The sequence below is a fragment of the Gymnoscopelus braueri genome (assembly GCF_963280865.1).
Source record: "Gymnoscopelus braueri genome assembly, chromosome: 1".
Taxonomy (NCBI): Eukaryota; Metazoa; Chordata; class Actinopteri; order Myctophiformes; family Myctophidae; genus Gymnoscopelus; species Gymnoscopelus braueri.
Genome location: NC_137603.1, coordinates 25,123,793 through 25,149,273, shown reverse-complemented (window position 1 = coordinate 25,149,273; position 25,481 = coordinate 25,123,793). Strand labels below are relative to the sequence as shown.

General features: G+C 43.0%; 1 protein-coding gene across 13 annotated transcripts in view; it reads right to left on the bottom strand.

Moving 5' to 3' along the window:
* tjp1a (tight junction protein 1a) overlaps window positions 1-25,481 on the bottom strand; it is a 137,716-nt gene that overhangs the window by 39,837 nt on the left and 72,398 nt on the right. For all 13 annotated transcript variants that reach the window (XM_080435873.1, XM_080435867.1, XM_080435875.1 and 10 more), the window contains 2 exons: window positions 2,059-2,115; window positions 320-444 (listed from right to left, as the gene is read on the bottom strand). In XM_080435873.1, coding sequence (XP_080291999.1) covers window positions 320-444; window positions 2,059-2,115 — 182 coding nt within the window. The remainder of the gene's footprint in view (window positions 1-319; window positions 445-2,058; window positions 2,116-25,481) is intronic.

Below are 25,481 nucleotides of genomic sequence, written 5' to 3'. Positions count from 1 at the left end.
GTCTCCGCAAAGTCAGGTAGGTTATTGTGGGCCAGCAATGTTCGGAATTTGCTAATCAGGATGGAATATGGAAAATCGGACTGATCCGTCTTGATCACTGGACTATAGAGATAATGTGTACCCATTTGCGTGATATTTGGACAAAATTTGTGGGAGTAATATATATCTGCCTCCTTTCGGCCTGGCGGAGACAACAAAGAAAACCGTGAAGGGGGGGGGCTCTTTACATACTTTTCTAACTGACTGGTAGCTTTACTTACCTTTCCTCCAGTCAATGTACATAAAAAAATGCTTTAATCTTGCAGTAATGGTTACTTACGATAACAAACCCTCCGCTGGTCCTCCTTTCAACACATCAGAGATCACAATGGATGTCTCTCCGCTCTGGAAGTGAGGGTTGTCCCGGCCACCTGAGATGGCAATGCCAAAGCCGAACCCGGGGGCCTGCACGCACACGAACACGCACACACACACACTTATTACTGATAAATTGACTTAATAGGTCAATGCTTTGATGCACTTAAGTTGGCATGCATTTGTTTCTCATCTAAATAAAAACACTACATCCTTACTGCAGAGCAATTGCCAGTGCACAATGAAACTGCTGTGGAAAGCTAATTGGAGATTCACAATTGACAGTAGTACACATTGGCACCAATCGCAGCAGAGCCACATCCTTGTGATTATTTCTGCTCATTGCCATTTTACCACACGTCCCAGACTAACTGCTGGAATATTTCCGTTGTGGTTTGGAGGACCACAGTGATATGGTGCAGACAGCAGGAGAAACCCATGTGATGCAACTAAGTGGCTAAATCTTACAACCACAACAACCACCACTGCTCTCACTCAGACTGTACCAATTCTACAGCTTTAAATAAAATACCTACCAATTAGATTACAGTAAGCTGGTATGTCTAGACAGGTGCTCTCTGCAATGCAATCCCATCACAACATCAACCTACTACAGTTTACAGCAAAGGTTGTCAAAGTGGGGACAATTGGAAAGGCAGAGATAATATTTTATATACAGTGTATATATATTTTTTTCCTTCCCCGATTCAAATTGAAATCAAATAAGATTACCCCAGTTTAACCACTTACAATTTGCCTGACATGCCTACTTTGGGAAAGTCAAAAAATAAACAGCAAAGAAAATAGCCGATCTACAAACAGAACGTTGATATTGTAGCCTCATTTTCAGACTTTTGTGGTCGACGTCCATTACTATTATTTATTGGACTTTTATTGCACTGAACAACGAGTCATTGTAGATGTCTCCTGCTCCAGTCTGTGAGTGTCAGGGGCTGAGCCCCGCCCTCTCGTGAAACAGAGAGCAGAGGAGGGAGAGAGTACGGTCTATGAAGTGAGTTTAGATGAATTATGTTGTGATTTGGTATATAAATAATTGACCCCCATACAACGATAGGGAAACACTGACACGCAAGTTATGGATCACTACTTTAAGAAGAAGTCAATTAAAGGCTTTTTGTTTGCCAAAAAGACAAACTGCTCTCTCTGTGTTTTGTCGATTATTTTGCTGTCGATCCGAAGTGACTGATTTGGCTGATATACAGTATGATGTGCATCGTATACATGTGCATTGGATCATACAGGGCAAAGTGCACAAGGACAACGCTTTATAGAGCCTAGCTCTATAAAGAGCTAGGCTCTTTCCCTCAAAAGTTAAGAGGGGAAAAGCCACAACTGGCTGCCAATATGGAGGAAGTGGAGAGCAGTTGGGAGGAAGTGGACACTGATTTTTGTCTTCCTTAAGACCACACTTCCTGCCATCTGGATTCCCTCGCCATTGTTTCAGCAACACACATCCTGCTGGCTGTTGCAGCTGGCTCCCACCCACCCACCCCCACCCACACACACACACACACACACACACACACACACACACACACACACACACAAAGAAGGATGGACAGTGGAGGAGAGGAGGGAAGAAGGAGTGTGTGAGAGAGAGAGAGAGAGACACACAGACAGACCAGACACGACACGCAGAAACAGAGCGAGAGAAAGGTGACGTGAAGAGGGGTAAATACTCACCCTGTGAAGTGTCACAGTGTGTTGTTCCCATATGACAGTCTCCTCCATCGCGGCACTCTGCAACACAAGACAGGTACAAGTACAGGGTCAGCATCAGAGAGCGACAATTTTATACACGGGCTTACTTCACAGCCGCGTAACATCACATTACATCTACTTGCAAATAGGTTGAACGGTGACCAACACAAATTGTGTGCGTGCGCGCACGCGTGCTCCGTGCAAACTAAAAAAGGTCTATTAGGAGCCTCCTCAAAGGAATCCAGTGTCCCTGGACCCCACTTTGAGAACCACAGATATAATATATAGGGGTGTGCCGATACACTAATTTCACGATACGATACATGATATTGGGCTCACGATATCGATACGATATATGGCACTTTTTTATTATGAAAATATATGGGGGGGAAAAAAGCTTATGAAAATATATGGGGGGGAAAAATCAAATGCAAACAAATACTTCTGTTTTTGCATTATTATTATTGCAAAAAAAATAGTTTGTATTTTTTTTCCAAAAAGCCAAAACGATACATATCGTCACAAAATCGTATAGCGATATATCGCGGGACGATATATCGGCACACCCCTAATAATATATATTTTTTATTTACGATATATATCATATACAATTGTCTCTCATACAATATTGTGCTACTCAAGCAGTACTACTTGCTTGTTTTATACTAAAGAAAAACGTTTGTTTTGCACAGCATCGTTACAACAGAACACATACTGTATACACTAAAACAAACTGAAATAATACTACTAGCTGTCACAGATGACCTAGCATGACACACTGTCCGCTTGTGGCAACGTGCCCAGGTTGATGCATAACTGTGGCCGAGGTTGACCCTAAACTGGACCTCTCTCAAAAAATACGAAAAAGAAATTATGTACGCCATTTGCACATGAGTAAGCAGCCAGCAGATTTTTTTCTTTTGGTTTTTTTTTGTGGTTGGAGAAGTTCATGCAAGGTGAGCCTCTCTGAGCTAGCCTCTGGCACCATCTAACTGTTCCTCTGGCCTGCCATGCTGCATTAGCCTAATGGTACACAGGCAAAGGCTCAGGCCTAATCAAACACCAGAGGTAAGTAGTAAGTACACGCAAATGAATCATCTCCCTTTATTCCGTTTCGTATTCTCACGTGTTTAACTTCATTCAAGTTTCTGCTTACGGTCTTATATTTTGGTGAAGGCTTTTTTTGCCTTCACCATCTTCCAAGCCCTATTCTGCAGTGTAATTTCCTTCAGGATGTGAAATGGCACCAAAACATTTAAACGCATCATAATATCTGGTCCGAGATCCACAGAACCGCAATATGCAATTCCACGAATAGGGATCATTTCCATTTTTGAAAACACCACTCGACACTCTGCATTCTTATTGGATGCTTAACATACAAATATTTATACTTTGTGTCAGGAGAGCAGTATGGCACTTTTGTAGAGCGAAAGTATTATGACATACCATATACAAAATAAACCTGAATGTTGTCCCAGTTTTCAATTACAGCTCTGCCCTGCATCTATTGAGCTGATGAGGCAGCAGTGTCGAGGCCAAATTATACTTTCCGCGTCTGCATAGCCACGAGGGTCCGCATGACACATTTCGACACCAGCCATGTCCGCGCACGTATGCGTCTGCATGCGTCCCAGATTTTGTGGCCGTGTGCATTTTATGCGGACAGGTACGCTGGCTGCACATGCGCTATAAAATAAAAATGGACACCGTTTGAGAAGAGTTCGAGTAAGGAGATCCATATGAGCATGTGAAAATAAATGACTTGAACTTGAAGTGATGCTTGTTGGCAGGTTAAATAAATGGTGTACCAGCAGAACAGAATAAAAGTCTAAAAAGCTTTGCTAAAGGAATTTATTAGCATCATCTGAGGTCTTCAGAGAAAATAGTATATAATAGAGTTATCCAAGACAACTCTTAACTCTTCTTACAATGGCCGCGTGCATCAGTCCTTCACTTGTCTGGAAGAAGGTTGTGCCTGAGTGCAGTCTGTGTTGTGCTTGCTCTTGAACGCATGCAGGTATCAAATAGAAGTATGTACAGAACCGTGTCCACTGTCCGTGGACCCTCGCGGCTACAAAAGGCACTCAAAGTATAATCAGGCCTTTATCCTGTCTGCCAACCTGCCTTCAGGCTCTAATGACACAGCTGGCCGTTTGCAAGCTGCTGAGCACAGGCCAACATGGTGGGGACCAGGGTAAGGACGAGACACAACATAAGAGACTAAACACACACTCAGCCACCACACCTTCTGCAATCATCAGCTTTCTTAAAGATGATAGGCCCTGTCGTCAGTCGAACCCCGTCATCAATGTAATCACGCTCCCTCACCCCCTCATCACTATCCTTAACAACCAAACCACACACCTTAACAACTACCATCTATGGCAGCATCGTTATTATTATCATCATCTTCTTCAGCGTCATCTGGCCTTTTCCTAACCTATACAGTCAGGGTATAGGTTAACAAGCAGTACTGCTGATATAGTACAGCATGTGCCCACTGACATTCCCAGGTACAGAGGACCGTTAAAGTGAACCAATCGAACGAGGGGCGTCTGCACGCCTATGTCAAAGTGTGGACAAAAAGTGGGCAGATGTGCTGTAATGACTTTTGAACAGCAAGTCAAATGGTGATAACTGAAACGGAGCAAGAGAAAAGGTACTAAGAGGATATGACAGAGACAACTCTCTGTTAGGCAATATAATATGAGCGTTATGGTGTTTATGTCCACGCCTGTCTGAGATACTGCAGGAAATGTCTGTAAGGAGGTAGTTGGGATTGGAATTTACTGGGTTTTCGCCTATAAGATTCAATCTACGTACCCTTTATATATCTGCTTTGGGAAACATTTTACTGATAGGAAGGAACACATATCCAGTGGGATTAGCTCAATAAAAAGGGTTACAGTCAATTGAGCTTCAAAGGAAGCATGTTGTGGATGGCTGTGGTGTGAACAACACAGGCTGTGCTGAACAAAAAGTTTAACTCCCGCAAAACAGCCCAGGCCCCCCCCTTTCATTCCTAGGCACTGTATTACATTATGAGTCAGTTGACCTGAACCTTCTTTATCTGTATAAAAGGAACAGTCAACCCTTTGACCCTGATTTGCATGGCGGCTCTGTGTTGATGTTATTTATGTCTATAATTGGCGCAGGAGGGCTTGGGTCTCCCCAATACAGACCCCTCCCTCCCCCGTCCGTCCATTCGTCTCCCACAGTCACACTGCTATTGTGTGAGGGGACCTGACCCATTTAGCCAGTGCTAACCCCCCCTTTTCCACCTTCTCTCTTCCCAAAACACACACACACACACACACACACACACACACACACATTCCTCTTGAGCATTTTGTCAGACTGAGGGTCATATTCAATCATCCTTCCATTCATCCATCCATCCAGCCACCCATTCACCGATTCATTCATTCATCCAGCAGTGCAGGCAGACAGAGCAGGCCAAAGCCATGACAAACAACGGTCATGTGACGGCCGGGCCGGCAGGCGGGCAGGTGGCCTTGTCCTTGGACCAGGGGGTGACGTTGAGAGGACGGGGAGGAGGAAGACAGCAAGGCCATGGCGGATAGCTTACATACGTACCACACAACAGGACACACTGACAGGTTGAAAAGCCCTTAACCCTTTAAGACCTGAGGCCGCGTCTAAAAAAATCGAAATCCTAATAGAAATTCGGAAAAAAATATAAATTCAAAAATAGCAGATCTACAAGCTCGTAGCGCGGCACTCGGTGCCGCGCTATGAGCTTGTATATCTGCTATTTTTGAATAGCCAAAGAAATCTTAAAAGTGACACAGATGCGTTCCAGGTCTTAATGGGTTAATGTGCTCTGTTTTTCCCTATGTCTCAATGTCTCTTTCTCCCCCTGTTCGCTCCCTCCCTCACTCTTAGCAACACACCCGTACACTATCCATGGTAAAGCTTCAAACTGGAGGGCCTAATCCTTTTCCAAAGCGAGCAGACATATGAGCTTTCTCATAAAAAAAAAATACCCCTTCCTCTCCGCCAAATCCCAGCCACACGTAGAGTGAAGTCCAGCTGTATGTCCAGATGTTGCCCATGCACACACATGGCCACTCGCACAGCCCGGGCTGTCATCTGCATCCCTTTGGCCTTGCTAGGGAGGGCTTATACCGTAACAGGGAGTATGATCCATGTGGGCGTTGGCCTGCTTGCTCCAGAAAAAAGACCATAGGTCAGGTGAATGAGTCAGTTAAAGAGATAGCAAACTAATAGGCCTATGTTTTTGTGAAGCAGGGCTATCGCAAAAAATAACATTTGAATGAGTTTTCTCTTGAAAGATTCTGAGGGCGGCAGCTCCACATGAACTCATACTGTAACACTTTGAGTTCAGTTCATTTCATTTTTTTGTAACTGTCTTGATAACATCATTGCCCTTATGCGCACTGTACAGCAGTTCCTGTCAGATACAAAAGATCTTTTCATTACGACAGTGACTCAATCCAGCCAATCTAATCATGCTGAGCCAGTTAAGAATGACTTAATTCTAATAGAGTAGACTCAAGAGGTGCTACAGTACATGGAAACAAGTTAGGATTGCATGCTTCCTGAGATAAAAATGTGAGCTCAATTAAATAAATAAATACATAAGCTGCATTTAAATACTACAAGCAGCAACTGTATTCAAATAATTATTTTTGGGAAAGATTACAGTACAGTGAGGGTAATTGTGTTAAGCACAGATATACTCGATAGACACAGTGTTTCCACCAAGATGAAGTAGTAACAGCGGCACCGAGTCTAAACCTCGCACAATTTATTTTACATTTCGTCGTATTTTTGCCCAAAAAAAAAAGAACTTCCGTAAACCCAGATGTGTTTAAAAGCAGGTGCGTAGGTGACAAATGGTAGACAAAATCAACAATAAAAGATATATCCACACACTGCCACTTGCATGTTCAAGAGAAGGTATTTTAATTAGGAGCAACGTCGTGTAGACCTTCCCCAGGCATGATTGACTGTGGCAGTGTGCGGGTATATCTTTTATTGTCGATTTTGCCCTCAAAATATAAAAGTCAGGTATCTTTATTTTTGTATGCACGTTTGTTGTAACGGTAATACTCCATCGCACAACAGTGTTGCTTTCTTGACAAAACAAACACATCTGTTGAAACTTGATTTAATATACTGAGATGATCAGGTAAGCGCAAAGTTATTGACCGACAGGAATATGAAGCAACATGCCATTCTGCAAATACATGCTTCAACTTACTCACCATCAATGCGTCCATGGCATGCATCCTACTAATGAAAAACAAAATCCGTGCTGAAATCATCTTAGAAAAGCTACACCAACAAAGTTGTAAAACATAACAAAACACATTCCAGCCGACGGTCGAGCCTATTGAAATCTGTGACCCATAGAAAGGTGTTACCCTAGTCTAGGGGGAGCATCTCACAGGAGACCCATAGACCATGCAGAATACAGCCCAATTTATACTTCGTCACACGACGGTGCCTTGCACCTCCAAGCTCAGAACGCGAAATAAGAATTAAGCAGCGGCGGTCACAAATCAAGGAGTGGCGGACCTCCACTGTAAATGGCATAAAGGGTAAACACCGAGAGGGTATACAGGTAAGCATGTGTGCAGCTGCCCTCGAGCTTTGAAGTGAGTTTGTTTACTCCACTGAGGCTAAAGCTCTGAATCTCAGATGAGATTAAGATAGTAATTAATCACCACTGTGTGCAGCAGTTGATTATCATGCAGGCTGAGTGAATGTGAGGTATGAGCAGGCCGGAGAAAGAGGAGTCGGGTCTTTTGAAAATCACACATGACAAGAAAAGGTATGGAGATGGGAGCATCTGCAATAGCAGCTGGGGCAACACATGGGGCAGCAGGTTGGAAACTAGTGTATTAGGGATTGGGGCAGGTACAAAGTTAACTGTGTGCACAAAAATGCTTGCTCATGGGGGGAAACGTTGGGTCTCTGCTCTACATGTAAACTGTCTAGAGACAACTTGATTTGGCACTATTATATAATTGAATGGTAATACTGATGTGCTCAACTAGCGACAGGGCAATGATCTAATAGCAACAAACAAGCAAGCTAATGACAGCTCATAGAATTACATTATATGCTCAAAATTCTGTGTCCTACAAATATGACCTTTCGTTTTGGCAGACCAAATTTTCACTTATGCAACCATCCTAAAATTCCCTACATAGGAAAAACCCTACTTCACTTAAAACACGGAGACTTTTTGTAGCCAAGTGAACCATCTTCAAGGTCTGGAAACCTGTGAGTATGAAAAATCCCTAACACATGCAGGAAAGCATTACAACCTGCTGCACCATGCATTTCTTGATGGTTGACCAACCCACTGAACCCAGTAATCCGATGTAGTATTACAAGTACATTCCACAAGATCGAACAGGAGATCTCCGCACATCTTTGGTGGCCAAAACCAATGTATGATGTATAATGAAAGCAACGTTTGATTTTCTTACAGCAAAAAAAAAAAGAGAAGAAAGGAATAAACTGCTGGTGCAAAAATGAACAAGAAAAAAAAAAAGTTTATCCAACAAGTCAACGAGGAATGTAAAACAATGGTGAGCTTGATGGTGCGTGGACTGTCGATAGGCTGGTGTATTTATATATTCACATTAGGGTTGAGCTCTGGCCAGCAAGGCTCTGTGCTGGGAAAGAATGAGCAGGCGTTGGTATTGGAAACACACACACAGCCATGATCTAAAACTACAGGGCCTCTTTGTTCAAACTACAGCCCGGCTGGTTGGGCCCAACCCAGCCCAGCCTAGCAGTCCGGTACGGATCATAACAGCCCACTCAGGGCCTTCAAAGGCCTGAGATCAGCCCAGTTTTCCAGGTTGCACTGACTGATTGACAGAATGCCTGACTGAATGGATCATAATAACTTGCTGTGGAAAGCTAGGATGCATACAGACAGGTCTGGCATTCAAGGCTTCTCCGTCTTGTCTCTCATTCATTTTCAATTCAATTCAAAAGGAGCTTTATTGGCATAAGAAAACATACGTTTACATTGCAAAAGCAAGTGTGAAATAAAACAGTCAGAACTAAGAAATGTATTTACAATTAAATGGGAATAAATTAATGTGTAAACTGAGCTGTGTCACATTGCAACTTAGGGGGCTTACATACTTCTAGTAGTCCAACCGATGTCCAAACTTTCTCACACACACACACACACACACACACACACACACACACACACCTTTCTAGTCGTTCCAATAAGCAAGAACAAATACAACAGGTGAGGATGAGGTCATGTTATGATGTCTGATGTCATGAGTAAACAGGAAGTGCAGGAGAGCGAGTGACAATGCAGGCCTACAATTCCTCAGTCTCTAACGGTTGACATTGACAACCAGTGGTGCATTACTCACCACTTTTCCTCCCACAGACATCTAACAAGACATTCCAAACAAATGCTTCATGCAGTGGGTGTATCAAAACACACAAAAGCTATGGCGCAGCAGTGCACAACGGGCAGTCGAAGATAAAAGGCGTAAGAGGCCAGGCCAGACGACTCTTGCCATCATGTGCCAGCATTTAAAAAAAAGAAAATGCTTTAGAGCCAATTTGGTATGGAACACTGACTTCTGAGGAGTTTTGTACAGTTAATACTACAGTGGTCCTTTGTCTAACTACGACAAGTGATGGTCCTTAGCACTCCTATGTGAAGTTTTATGAAAACCTTGCAGTATTACTAAGTCATTCACGTTGTAGACAAGCGGTGTTAGACTAGTAGTGTAAGTGTACGGTAAAACCCTGACAGAGCTTTAGGTTAGTGTGTCTGCTCTGGTCCGATAGTCTCAGGCAGGAAGTAGGCCTAACCAAGAGCAGCCAGTGGAACACACAGGAAAACTCTCAACTTCCTGTTTGCAGGAAATAGCCTTAGCTTCCATAGAAAAGTCCCTGTGAAGAAAAACGACAATTCCTGCTTGATGTCGTTTACCTCATCTTTAAGATCGTTTCACGTCGTCTATGTCAAGGCTTGCGGTCCATAGACTGTCACTGTATGCAGGCATCCTGTACTCACTCACCCGCTGTTTTCGTGTCCATGAATCAATAACCAAGAATCAACAAGTTTTATTTGTACAGGTTAGGTACAAGCAGTGAAATGCAAGTGTGGTGGTTAGTAACCTGTTTGAGTAGTGACAAATAAACCTTGATTCTTGTAATGAAATGTACACACCAGCTCTCTGACTATTGTATTATTCAGTCAGATAGGAGGTACATATAGCATTATACATAACAAGGTATCATGACATCACTCACAATATAACTGAAAGAAGATCTTGAGGGGAAGTAAATTACATGTGGTCAAATATTATATTTTGTGATCTAGGCCGGTGGTTCTCAACCTGTGGGTTGGGAGCCGCAGGGGGGTCCCCACATGATTTTTGGGGGGTCCCCAGGTGACAGTGAAGTGACAATTTAAGGACTTAAGACATTTTTAAATACCTAAAAAAATTATAATAATAATAAAAAAGACCATTGCTGCATCAAAAGTAATCAACAAACTATACTATAAAAACTGGTCAAACATTGGCCAAATTGTCAAATAATATAAGAAAGAGGCAATAAATGTGAAAATAGCCGATCTACAAGTTCACAACGCCTCGCACTGCGAGGCGTTGTGAGCTTGTAGATCGGCTATTTTCACAATATTTATCTGTGGAACCGAGTCAAACTACATTGAATGCCTCAACTGCTACAATTTCAAGTTATTATTAATTATCAGAGTGGGGGGTCCCCAGTTCAAATATTATTTGGGTGGGTCGCGGCCTGAAAAGGTTGAGAATCACTGATCTAGGCTAATGACTGTGTCCAGAGTACATGTTATGAGAATTGTGAACTGCATTTTAGATTGCATCCAACAATGACACATGAAGAGATCGCTGTTGTAACAGAGCAGATCACAACTGCCCTGAGGAGGAGCCATTCTTTACCTGTCATATTCACCGGACATACAGTTCACACAAACACACACACACACACACACACAATTTAGCAGGCAGCCAGGCACAACCATGTTGTCTCACCATGAGAGCTGCCTACCTATGTTTGCACATTTGATCCGTTCTATATTCCATGTTTAAAAATACTTGATTTTTTTTTAACTTAATTTACTCCCTTATTGTCTGCCATGTACAATTTCTTCGTTTTTTAATCTTCTTTGCTTGTTTAAAGCAGCCGGCAAGTAAGCATATCATTGCACCAGGCTTGTTCTCTGATTGGTGATTTAATCGTATATAGCCAATGGGAGGGAAAATCCCTGATTGGTGTTTTCCAACAATGATATTAATTAAATAAGCTGTTCTATAATATGCACCATATGGTCCTCTCAGAGAGCCCTGCAGCACGAGCACCGAGGGTGGAGATTTTAGTTTGCCTGTCTTTGCATCTCCGTTCTCCATAATATGCCTGCTCACAAAAACGATAAGATAATAGTGTTATCCACTGAACCGTGATATCCTGTTATGGATCCAACCCTAACCTAACCCTAACAGATACATTCTTTATCTATCAAACTGCAGTGAAATTAAATTGGGGACAGCAATTGTGTCCCCAATGAACTGGTTTGATGTCCAAGGTTTGGCTTACGTGTCGAAAAGTGTATTAAGCACGAGAGAAAAGGATAGACTAACATGCATGCACAATAGCACACACGTAAAAATCAATTTTAATACACTAATCCTTTAACAGTGTGATTCAGAGGAGCAGTGGGCTCTCGCTACAGTGCTCTGATTGCAGCTCCCATGACTCACTCTGGTGTACTGGGGTCAAACCACCGGAATAAACACCTGGGACAGCTTGGTTTTTACAGACATAATCACACACACGCGCACGCACAATGTGCATACATGAGCACGCACACACACACACACACACACAGACAGACAAGCAGACACACACACTAGACACATCCCAGATGTCTGGTAGGACAGTGCTGCTGGCATTCCACATACTCATTTCAGCCAAGATAAAGTCTTTACACTATAGCAGATGCCAGCTAGCAGCAGACCAGTGTTTCTGACCCACCACAGCATTGACCAAATTCACACGGTGGCCATTTTGCTCTTATGTCATTCTCAGGATACCCCACCCACTTGGAGAGAATGACAGAATGACATAACTGGAGAAGAGGCACAGGAACTGGTTATGGCATTTCTTCCATTAACAGATGCACACTGGATCGGGAGGTGGTAGGAGGAGAAGGAGAGTTTCATAACCAAGACCACAGTGTGCCTAGCCAATTACAAGGGATCAACAGTGGAATGAATGGGAAACACCTACATTACCACTACCATGCACATTCCACGTCAATGGGGTTATTATATCCATGGCAACTATATACAGTATATCTTGTTGGATGGATCCCAGAAGAGAGAAATTATGCAAGCCAGAAAGCAATGTTGCATTGGCATTCTGGTTCTGCACACATACATACACATTAAGTTAAGTGTCTGCAAGGCAAGCACTCATCAGCCAACACATGTAACGACATGAAAACCAGTCATGCAAGCTTTCACATTCTGTTCATTTCCCGAATTAGCATGTGCTGCTGTGCCATGTGATGCTATGTACATGGCTACTAACCTAACAGTACCGAAATACCTTCATCATGACCTTCAGGGCACTGCAGCCAGTTGTTGACCAGTGTATAATTGTAATAGAAAGACAGGGAGGGAGCTGTGTGTGTGTGTGTGTGTGTGTGTGTGTGTGTGTGTGTGTGTGTGGGGGTGTGTGTGGCACGCACGCACGCACGCACATGGGGGGGGGGGGGCACGCACACACAAGTGTGTGCATTGCAGAGCATGGAAACTAGCCAATAGACAGATGATGATGATGATGCAACAGGGCATGGGTCAGCAATGATGTGCTGACCAATCCAAAACGCTGAGATCAATTAGTGTCAAACATCAGCTCTGTCATACAGAACCCTGAGCAGTGGTGGACAGTAACTAAGTACATTTACTTACTGTATTCATTAAAAAAAATTAACAAGCTCATGACTTTCACTTTGCTACATTTCAAATAGAAATATTGTACATTTCTAGGAAGGGAGTCAAAGGACTCTTGGAGTTGGGACCCAAACTTACAAAGTGAAAATAGCTGTACAACAAGTTCACAACATGTCGCACCGTTGTGAGCTTGTAGATCTAGAATTTATTATTTTTGACATTTCTGATTTAAATACAGCAGTGCGTTGTCCACTACTGACCCTGACAAACCCTCAACACACACGCAACTATTTGGTACACAGTCATTGCTCACACACACACACACACCACTATTTGTTACACAGTCATTGCTCACACACACACACACACACACCACTATTTGTTACACAGTCATTGCTCACACACACACACCACTATTTGGTACACAGTCGTTGCTATAATAGTGAGTCTGGCAATAAAATAAATACAAAACCTATAATCCGGGATTTTGGATTAAAATGTTAATCTGAACCGTTTGCTGCCGTCTCATGAAGGAAGACAAGTTCTAACCACAATCTCTTAATCCAGAGTCTCAATCTAGTGTCAAGTAAGAAATCAGCCTTCCGGTAGGAGGACTTCAAAATAAGACCTGCGTTGACCAATATATAAAACGTGTTATAAAACATATTAGCATCTACCAAAAGGTTTTTATTTAAGATGGCTCAACTCTGGCGGAGAGAAAACTGAAGACTTTTCATTCTGACAATGTGAAATCTGAGCGCTGGTGACCTACACAATCTACGTTCGGTGGAAGTTACTTTATTTTCGACCTCCATTGCAGCAGCGATGAGTTTTGAATTGTTAATCATCTCAAAAAGCCATGCTGGTAGAAATGACGGTCAGAGCAAGGGCTGTAAGGATATTTAGTGCCATCACTGTCTGCAATAAATCACAAAAATCCACAAACATACGGTCTGTCCTTAACAGTCCGTCATACTACTATACCCACTGCTGGCTAGTCATTTGATCCACATGGCATGATTTGAGAACTCCGGGTCATAGTTGATATTGGGATGGCTACTGTAACCCGTCAGTGATTTTCTGATGAGTAATGTCACTTTACAACATGCCGAAAACGGTCCCTATGAAACAAATCATAGGTTAACAGTTAACAACAGCAGCATGGCCTTCTCTGTATGAAATAAGGGCCCGGTGGTTCTGTAGGTGACCCAACCATGAAGGACATGGTATAATCACTCATGTGGAGTCAGCCTCATCAGGGGTCTTTGGGATCAGGTGCTGGCCCTGTAAAATGAGGATTATTTCCGCTAAGCAGTGTAGCTCCACAGGGCTGATGTGCAGCAGGGCTGTCCACTGACCCACACACACACACACACACACACACACACACAGCTAAGATAAGCTATAGGCTAGCATGTCGTGTGCAGTGTATATCTGGTGGGAATGCCATCCTCTGGAGAGACAAGAACAGTGTCGAGGCCACCGAGTAGCAACTTCTTGGTTGGAGTCCAACTTTAATTCCCACATAGTTTGATTGAAATGAGACTTTGTGGCTTCCACCCACCATCCGCCTGAGCCTGGACTGCGACTACAGAGCCCATCGTCTGTAGCGAAAATTCTGATCCATTCTTACATATTGTGGCTGTCTGGCCGGGTGACCTTGTAGATCTTGTGCACATCTGAGTCATAGTTGGGGGCTTTGTCAGAGTACCCATTGTACCCGTCTGTCTGTGTCCCTTTTATGCCCATATAAGGAGATATCTGTATCTGTCAGTCCTTGTCCCCATATATGGGGATCCCTGATGTCATCAGTATATGCCCATATATTGGAATGCCCATAGATGGGCATATCGGTTGGATCGGTGGTTCTGGACTGAACTGAACATCCAAATATCCGAACTACTCGGCGTCGGGCAACACACTCCCTCGAGTCCTTGCTGCTGCACGCGCCGAGTTTCAAGTCGGTTGGTCCCATATGTATGCACATGACCATATATGGGCATAGCGGTTGGATCTGTGGCTCTGGACAACTTTTGTCTTTGTCTCTTTTATGCCCATATATGGAGATTGCTTAAGTCATCATCAGTGTATGATCATACATGGGCATACCCCCTTTTGTGCCCATAAATGAAGCCAAATGATTTGTTTGCGGCTGATGCCAAGACGACACATTGAGGTTAGACAACACACTCTATATTTGGGCGTAGCTGCATTGGGAACTCCTCATATGGTTATGGCTGAGTTAGAGTGACGTCAGAGGTCCGCCTGCCTGCCGGCTCGCCCGCCCTCCCATTAGCCAATTTTAATATAGGATAGAAGTAAAAAAAAGTTGTGTGTGTTTTAGAAATATTGAACCAATGAAAAGTATTAAGAGCTTGTGACTAAATAATAACTACATTGGATCCATTGGAACACTGGTTCTGTTTTCCTTTTTCTGAAAAGTAACAGTTTTTGACATACAAGGTTTCCACCCGACAGCAACGATATGTGAAAAGTGGAGAATGTGCTTCCTCGTACCCTGCATAAGAATTGGTCAGTGCCCATGTGCAAATTTAGACCAATTCTTCAACCCTCCGAGTAGAAAAATGGATGAGTCTGACAGTTTTGCTCATTTAATAGTAGGATAATAGTAGGGCGTTTAATACTTTAGCTGGATGGCATCAATATATTCTCGTGGGAATGTACTAATAATGGTGAGTTTAGAATGTGCATTTATGCAAAGGTTGTAAGACATATGGAGTTAATAACTCTAAATACTGTAGTAGGGTGTGTGTGTGCGCGCGCCTAACCACCTGGATTCAAGCCCAGTTCTCCTGCATGGTAAACCTGGACATGTATGGCTCAGCAAAACAGGACTACCCTCTGGTCAAGGGGGATATTACATTTCTACACTACATGCAGGGCTACCCTGCTACATAAATACACACACTCTTACTCTTCCGTCTGTGTTTTGGGTCTTTAATGTACAGGCCAAGGTGGTCAGGACAGTAAACAGATACTTCCACTGTAGGAACGTTTGGATTTTATCCAATCAGTGGACACATAGCTATCAGTACTCACACTACTACTATCACCCACCCCCTCCAACACACACACACACACACACACACACACACACACACACACACACACACACACACACACACACACACACACACACACACACACACACACACACACACACACACACACACACACACACACACACACACACACACACACACACACACACACACACACACACACACACACACACACACACACACACTCAAGAGGAATGTGCTGATAAGGAGACAAAACCCAACTCTCTGTCTCTCTCACAGCCCGTTTCTCATTCCAAAGTGTTTCCCTCGCTTTCTCTCTCTCCACCCTTTGGCGCTCTCTCTCTCTCTCTCTGTTTCTAATCTCTCCCTCTGTTTATCTCTGTCAATATATTGCTTCTCATTTCCTCACCGTTTTGAAAACAGTGCATATAATGGGAGCACGAACACAGCACAGCTCAGCTCAAGTGACTTGAAGTGAATGCAGTTATTTCACTGAGGAAAATCCAAACCACAACCGCCCATGTGTGTTTGTTTGTTTTTAAAGTCATAGTGATCTGGCTACAGATCAGGTCAATCTCTGAAGGTTGGAGAGGCTGTTGCTTGCCTAGCAGCAATCAGCTAAAAGTGCAGTGGGTGTGTCAATGACAGCAACTAAACCAAAACACAACGTGCAAGTAAAGAGCTCCATATCACACTTGAGCTGGGATCGACAGCAACGAAACACGCTAAAGCACTTGAGAGAGAGCATGCCAGTACACACACAGATGTGTTAAACAAAGGGAACATTCAGCAGGGGGTCCATGACGATGTTTGTCTGCCCCCCCTGACATCAGAAAGAATAAACCAACACTAGCCAACAATAGCAACAGATTTCGGTTAGTCACACGGCAAAAAGAACAAAAACAAAGACATTGTATAATCTAAAATATTTTGCAAGAGATACAGTTTCAGTGTCTAAATATGTGTACTAGACAGTGAAAGAGTTAATTTTGGGTGAGGTGGTTTTGACATTCTGGGGGGGCGGGGAGAAAAACAATAACATGCCTTTCAAATTTTAAGTTGCTCATAATCTTTCACACTGCGCAATTCTGAGCCACAGCACATATCCCGGCAGAGTCACATGGTGCAACTAAAACAAGAGGCCAAGCCCACTCCACAGCATTCCCAAGCCTTCTGAGGACTCTGCCACAATAGACATGTTGTGGGCCAGCATCTATAGTGAATTAATGAGTTTCTGGTGGAACAGTCATGTTCCCACCACTTAACTGGCTATGCAATTACCATTGGCCGTGAGATGAGAGCCAAAGTGGGGCGGGGGTCTAAGCATACTTTTATGAGATGCACATTAAGGACAAGATCATACATAAATGTCATCTACAAAGCACTGCTCGCCCTAACTCACAAGTGTCAACCATTGAGACTGGCAAATGAACTAATTACAATATTTAAGTCGAGAAAAATCCAATCCTTTATCCCAGAGCATATGAACACTCACTGCTGAAGCTTTGTTTTCAGAGGAATGGTTAAGTTGACGGCAGGGCCAATAAAATAAACCCTGGTTGTGCATTCAATCAGTTGTTGATGGGAGAGCCTCCCTGTGTGTTATCAGTTATATCAGTTATCAGGAAGACGAGGTTTACATGAATTGCATGTACTGCAGTATTGGTCTGCATCCGCTTTACAATGTACAGTACATTACATTCACCCAGACTGAGAGGCAACAACGATGCAAGGTACCACCCTCAAAGGGAGCAGTAAGGGGTTCAGTGTTTTGCTCAAGGACATCAATATGAATCCAGCAAGAGCTTGGGATCGATCCGGGAACCTTACGGTTCCCAAACGGTAAAGTTAACTGCTCCTGAGTCACACTGCCACCCCACACATCACTGAGGACAGATAAATATAAAAAAAGATACTGGAATTAAGGAAACAACCAGCATTCTCAACTTTTTCCCCCCTCGGAGGGAATAAGCCTACATTCCACTTGACAGTATTAGTATTGCCTTATATGTGATGTCACTTTCTTTGACATGAGTTAATAAGCATAAGAATGCAATTGTTATTGCATAACATTTGTAAAGGGCAAGTGCAGAGTCAGACCAAACAAATTTGCGACGAAATAGACAGGTTTAGGACCTGCAGTGCTAATCGCAATTCTCATGAGAAAACTGTAAACAACATGCAGCTCTAACCCTCCAGGGGTTTAGGTAACGGAGAGACAGAAAGACAGAAAACAAACAGAGAGCTTGAGGAAGAGATGTCATAGAGTTGTTTATGGTGGACGCAATTAGCAAATGGCATCGTTATCTTTAACAAGATAACACTGGGAAATAGGTTACTGGGAAAGGAGTGTCATGAGTGGGAGCAGGACAAACTACAACTCAACACCAAGTGCCTCCTTTACATAGGACGGAGAGGGAGAGTGAGTGAGTGAGCGATCGGTTTTTAGCAGGTGTGTCTGTACTGAAGACATGAGAACAACTACAGCTAGGCGATCTGGACAAAATACCACAACATTTGTGACTTGATATTAATATTGTGACAATATTGTGGGAATGACTACTGGTGCATTCACAAAATATGTACATACGTTTGATAAATAATAACCAGTAATGCCTATAGAATAACTAAATGGATAAAGGCAAATAATAGAACAGCCAGAACAGTCAGGTACTTTCAGAAAATAAAATTACACCACTTTCATGTGTACTGTCATGCAGCCTTTAAAAGGCTGCATGACAGTACACAGAAGTATATACATATATATATACTTTTGAAAATGTTCAAAAGGGATGAATCTCTTCCCAGTCTGAATCACACCCAAATAGGGACGCCAGGTTGAAAGTCTTTACCTCTCTGTTCCCAACATCAGGGACAATGTGAGAAATACAGACAGCCTGTACTGTATATCTGACTTAAAAATAATGACCAAAAAAACAGAAAGTCAAACCATCACTGCTTTTATGTTAGATGGAGACAAATTGTTCTGTTTTGATAGGGAAATATATAATGAGTCAATCAAAAGTCAGAGAGAACAAGTCCTGAAAAACGAATGAACAAATCATGTGTATAATGCCCCCCCCCCCCCCCCGCTCTCTATTTATGGCTCATGCTGTAGCTACATACATTGAAAGCCTCCAATTGTATGAAAACTCCACTCTTGGGTTTTGCATAATTTTATAACATTATTTGGTATATATATATATGGCATATAACTGTAGCATGCCATCTTTATGTCATCGGGATACGCATCCCTGTCAACCAAATGAAATGTGTGAGAGAGAGAGGTCACATAACATGCCTTGGGATGAATCTCTTCCTAGCTCAGCTGAGCCACCGCTGCCACATTCTCTCTCTCTCTCTCTCTCTCCCTCTCTCTCTGCACGCACACATATGCGTTCGCATCAAATCCCTTGTGCCTGTGTAGTGGGGTTGATAAATCCCTGCAGCAACCTGCCATGCCAAAAATGATGGAAGGCTGTCCTAGCTTGGTTGGTCTGGCTACTTCTTTGAAACAACGGTAAAGCAAGTAACAGTGTCACACACCTCCTTCTCCATTTCACTGATCAGTCCACATCCAATATATCATTGCAAAGAAGAAGAAAAAATAAACTCATCATAAGTTTATCAATAATAGACTACTACTGTGAGAGTGAAGACTTCAACAATACAGTGTTCTTCTCCAGCTCCAGACCGGAGCCATGATGGCACACAGACAAGTAGGACATGGTAATGGCGTGAGGGTATCCCTACCATTACTGACCTCATTGCTAGAGGTTATTGAGCTTGTCAGCAAACTTCTTCACAAAAGAAAAAAAGAAAACACTGTGGCACATTGAGATTTAAAGCCCCCCTCCATAGACCAACAAGACCATTGCTTACAACTTTTCTAGTTGGTTTGTTAAATCTAGGCTCTAACGTTTTGGACGGAATTTGATTACATACTGTATGTGATTGTGAAGGAGAGCAAACTTAGCCTGGTAAACCCTCCCCCCGGAAAATCTCATTTGTAATTTATTTCAGGAGTGAGTCTGGCATGATCGCCCATTCTGCAATTTTGGCTGTGGGCTGGAGTTGGGCGGGAGTAATACCGTTGACTGACAACCCCTTCAGCCAATCAGCTGTTTCCCACTTCAGCCAGTGCATTTTGACCACTTCCAGACTAATGTGACGCAACGGGACTTTTGAGACGGCCATGCCCAAAATAGGTTGCCTTATTCGGATACATGCGTGTCACTGCCCGCCCCTGCCGGTTCTTTAATTTTAATTTTTAAATAGGCTCTGTCATGATTGATTGACCACATATATGAAGTTAAACAACTAAATTCTATCCAAACGATATCTTATAGGTAAATTCCGTGCCTCAAAATAGAAGTTTGAGAGCTTTTTTAAGTAAAAAAACAGCGGAGAAAATAGCGCACAGAAAAGATGGCTGCCGTTCGTGTTTTGTCGGCTGCATTCAGGCTGCACTCGGTGCCATTCGGGCTCACTCGAACTCGCCACCTGATTGGCCAAATTTCGCTGTCAATCACAGAGCGATGAGCGACAACGCTGATAGGCTAGTTTTTTTGGTAATGCGCTAGAAACGCCCATACAAGCCTTCAGGCCAGACTCCTTCCTGAAATCAAATGGAAATGAGATTTTCCGGAGGGAGGGTTTACCAGGCTAGAGCAAACTATGCCTTGAGATGTTGCTGTTTTTACTTTCACTTTCCTTTTGTACACCTTCCTGAAAGTCCACCTACACCAAGGGTTTTAAACTGGTGGTCCATGGGCTCCGTCTGTCAAGAGGCACATGTATGAAACACAGTCCCTTTGTGACGTTCTGGATGAGTTGTCAGGCAGAATTCCCAGAGCTTAAAGTAAAAGCAAAGTGTTTTTTACCTTTCGCAACTACGGGCTATGCTGGACCCAGAAAATGACATGAGACTAGGTCCTTGTCCACCACCATGCCAAGAATAGACAACTCTGAGCAACACAAGAACAATCTCATCTTAGCCCGTATCCCCACCCACACAACAGCGATCTCCAGGTTGATTCTTAGTCAGGGTGGTGGTACCTGTTTCACAATCAGTCAAAAACCCCTTCCCTAGACTGTCTGGTTGTTATAGAGGTATACAATGTGAAATCATAAGTGTACCCAGTTTAGCGAGAACATGAGGGTGATAATTAGTAGCCAAGGACAATTGCCTGGAGGGGGGCTTTTAAGATCATTAATTTGAATCTGAATTCTTGAGGACTTGATACGATATCTACTGCACCAATGGTATAACAGGCCTATATGGCAATATCTCAAACTCAACTCTCTAGACAAGTTCTTTGAAAATGAGGGGTTCTGTGTGTGTGTGCCACAGACAGTGACAAAGCTCCAGCGACTCACTGAGCAATAATGCTGTGATTACGGGTGAGAGCAGGTCTCTTTAAGATCCACCATGTGATTCTGATTAAAGCCACTGCATCTCTCCCTCCCAACCCCTCCTTCCTCCATTTCACCATGCCTCCTCTGCCCCCCCCCCCCCCCCCCCCACTCTTCCCATTCAAAAAAGGTATTTTCTATTTTCTCTCAGCTCCATCCGCCGACCTCCTGCTGGTCGGTTCTGTCCTGGAATTCCTTGCAGAGATGAAAGGATAAGCAGGTCAGACAGCCTTGATATCCAAATCCCTTCTAGGTCCTCTGGTGGACTCAAAATAAAAACAGCTGCTTTCTACCTTCTGCCCTCATCATCTCAATTCTGAAAGCAGACCACATTTCAATAACAAGGAGATCTTTTTGTTATCGCACACGGTCAGCTTCCCTTTTCTGAAAAATATGAACAATTACTGAAGTTAGCTTCCTTTTTTGTCCTCTCTTTTACTTGCCTGCCCTGGGCATAGACTTACTTTTAGAATAATATGCGATATTGCCCCCACTACTCCCTCCCTGGACCTTAATGTTTCCTTTGGCTGGTATTTACAGGCCACTGACCGACTAGAATTCAATTGGCCGTTAAAAATGTGTGATACAAAACAAACTGCACATAGTTTTTTATCTAGCTCTCAAATATGACGTATGAATTGTTGCTTTTTCAGCAACACAAATAAATCAAACAGCAACTATAGACAGCTTAATTGACAGTTGTTGAAATTACTGCCCTGTTTTGTGAAAGATTAGATTTGTGAGAGATTAGTTGGGTGAAAGGTGTGAAAAATGCACTAAATGCAGGTCTCTCTACACACTGCACTTTTAGCTTGACGTTTGCTTTACAACAAACATGCGCATGCTTATACTGTAACATCTGTATGAATTCTACCGGTAATCATTTCAGAAATCTTAGCAAAACACACTGCACAGTAAGGGACTTAGGTGACTGACAACTAATGAGCAATATATTATCAAGAGCTAGAATGATGAGAAAAGGTGGCACAGTGGCCTCACTGGCCTGTAATTTCTGTTCAAGTAGGCTCCTCAGCACATTGGGCACATACTCCACAATCTGAAGTAATCAAACTTCATCGTCATCATGTTCAATTGATAACCTGGTCAATCTATCTATCCTGTATATCTATTTTCCTATGATTTAGTTGGAGAATGAGCAATCGGGATTGCGACGGTGAAAGCTAAAGTGAAACCTACGTATATTAGAATATCACCTGTTGCATCAATTGAACTTTACAGACCTTTATAAAGGACTTCGTCTTAGAGAAAAGCAGGATTAAGCGCTAATGATATTGGTAAGTGAAATATACAGCATATCACGCTTAGTAATAATGCTATCAGAGAAAATCTGACAGCTAATAAAGTGGGCACATACACACTACACCATATGGTCTTTCCAGTGAACATCTTATGGTGTTTGAGACGCACACACACACACAAACGGGACACGCATGCACAGTCACACACAAACACTTACCCACATCTGCATTTTGAGCGAACATGCAGCAAGCAGTAGCAATACACCATACGGTCTACGTAATGTATACACTGCAAACAAAATACATTTACAACAAGCATTACCTCCATTGTGATTTGCAAGGTCTCCTTCCCTGACCTCCTCCTTGCAAGGCTACACAGACAACCAGAGAGCTCTACCCCTCTCTCTGCCACCCCACTGCTACTGACAGGTGACCGACTGAGCACCCCACTACAACTGAAGACCCGTCACGACTGTGTACACACTGCCTATACTTACTACAACAGATTTTTTGCCACAGATGCATTCCCAAGTTATCCCAACACTTATCAACACTGATATCAGGTCACAGGTGCAAAAAAAAAGCAATGAAGGAGCACTGCGATAAAGCCAAGCAGTCATCTTCAGATGCACTCATATGTCATATCGCAGCTGAAAGTTGTATACCAGATACCACATGTTGCAAAATGATACCATTCACCATCAATTTGTTGCAATGACAGAGTTGCTCAAATGTGTTAAGTCCCAGACTTCCAAACTGACATGGATACAAGGACAGTGACTGCACTGCAGTGCATCACTGACACAGAGAGAACATGGAGCTAACTGCTGGAAAAGCTTTATGACAATATACAAATTGCAGTCAAGCTAGGGCTGGCTCCACACTTCCGTCCGAATGTTCATTTGTTATACTGAGATCTCAATTAAAAGGGTGGGACATTCGCTTATTTATTTTATACAACTTCTGTTGACGTGTTTCAGTTGTTATGCTGCTATACGTTTATACTGCCTGGGGACTTCCCCTAAGTCACCAAGCTCCTCTCTCCTCCTCTCCATCTCTATATGCATGTGTTCATGTCCCATCAATGCATGTTACTAACTTGACTTCTTCCCCAGAGTTTGTTTCGCTTTACATCTCACAGTCTTCCATGGATTGAGACTACAGACCCCGGCGGCTACATATCAAGGGTTTCCATGGACTATGTCTGTGGACTGTTATAGTTATTGTTTGCTATACAGTACATCCATGTCTCTCTGTCCAGGTTCTGTTTGGGTTTTTTTCCCATTAAAGGGGAATTCTTCCTTGCTGCCATCATCGCGTGCTTTTTCGTGGGGGAATTGTTGGGTTTCTGGTCTTGATCTGGCACTATATAATAACTAAAACTAACTTGACTTTTGTGAAGCTGAAATAAGGCACAGGACAGTCGGATTTACTGTCTATTTCCCCCCCTTCGACCTACCCAACAGTCTGACAAGGTTCACAAAGACTAAGGTTGAGCTACTGCTCAAAAAAATCCAATGGTACAATCAATGGTTCCTGCTCTGGGACAGAATGTAACTGTGTTTGGGAGATCTTAACCAAGTCTGCAGTACAGCAGAAATACAGCAGAACAGGAAGAAAGGGGTCAGGAGGAGAACCACCACACTACAGAGCTTTCCCAACATGGCATGATGAACACAGCTGTTATAAGTCATATGGGTGTTGACCAACTCCCATTCAGCAATGTAGATCTTCTATTTCCACTATTTTCTCAAATGTTTGGAAATGTATGAAAATGTATTCTCTGTTTTCTACAGTGGAAATAGCACATCAGTTTCAAGCTTCAAAGGCTACACAGATCCAGAGTTATGTGTAACAATGTAAGTGCCACATGACGTCTTATGAAAAAAAAAAGTCGCTTTTTTTTTTTTTTTTAAGGTTCAGAACCCAAGATATGATGATTTGCTGCTCCATTGACTTCTTGTTTAACTTCTTACTGAAAAAGGCTGTATCTCGGCTCCTAAGCACTTTTTTTTTACAATGAATTTTGGCTGTGGCACTCAGAACCAAACTGCCATAAATAAGCATGGCACTGAAAGGGTTAAGTCAACTCCTGTTTACATCCCTGCGTGATGGATGCCATGTGACAGAATAAAGGACACATGTTGCATGATAAAGAGGCAGGAAATAAATGTAGATGGATCCACATCCACAGTACATTGATTCTCTGAATGGCAGCCTAACAAAGCCTAACAAAGAAATGGAGTAGGGCCCAGAGAAGCAGTACGGCCATTGGCTCATGATCTAGATAGGCCGGAGAGGGCCAAGTTGGCCAACTGGCCAAAATTGTAGAAATCCACCTGAACCAACAGGCCTCAGGCTGTTCCTGCCCATTTTAGTCATGGTCAAGCTTCTTATCTCATGCCTGCTCTACTAAAGGTCTGGGGGGTCTTTCCTGAATCTATGATGAAGTGAAGACACTAGACTGAAGACACCAGCAGATGACCGGATATAGTGTGTGAACCACACAACTGCGCTGTCCCTGGTTTGAGATGGAAAAACTGTGTTGCATGTCTTTCCCTTTCTACGCCCTCAGTTTCCTGCCTCTCTTCAGTGTCCAGTCTAAAAAAAAAAAAACTGCCTAAAAATAGGTAAAATTGCCCTTTAAAAATCTTTCATCTTAAAAAAAAGAAATACTAGGTGCCCCCTCCTGACAAAGT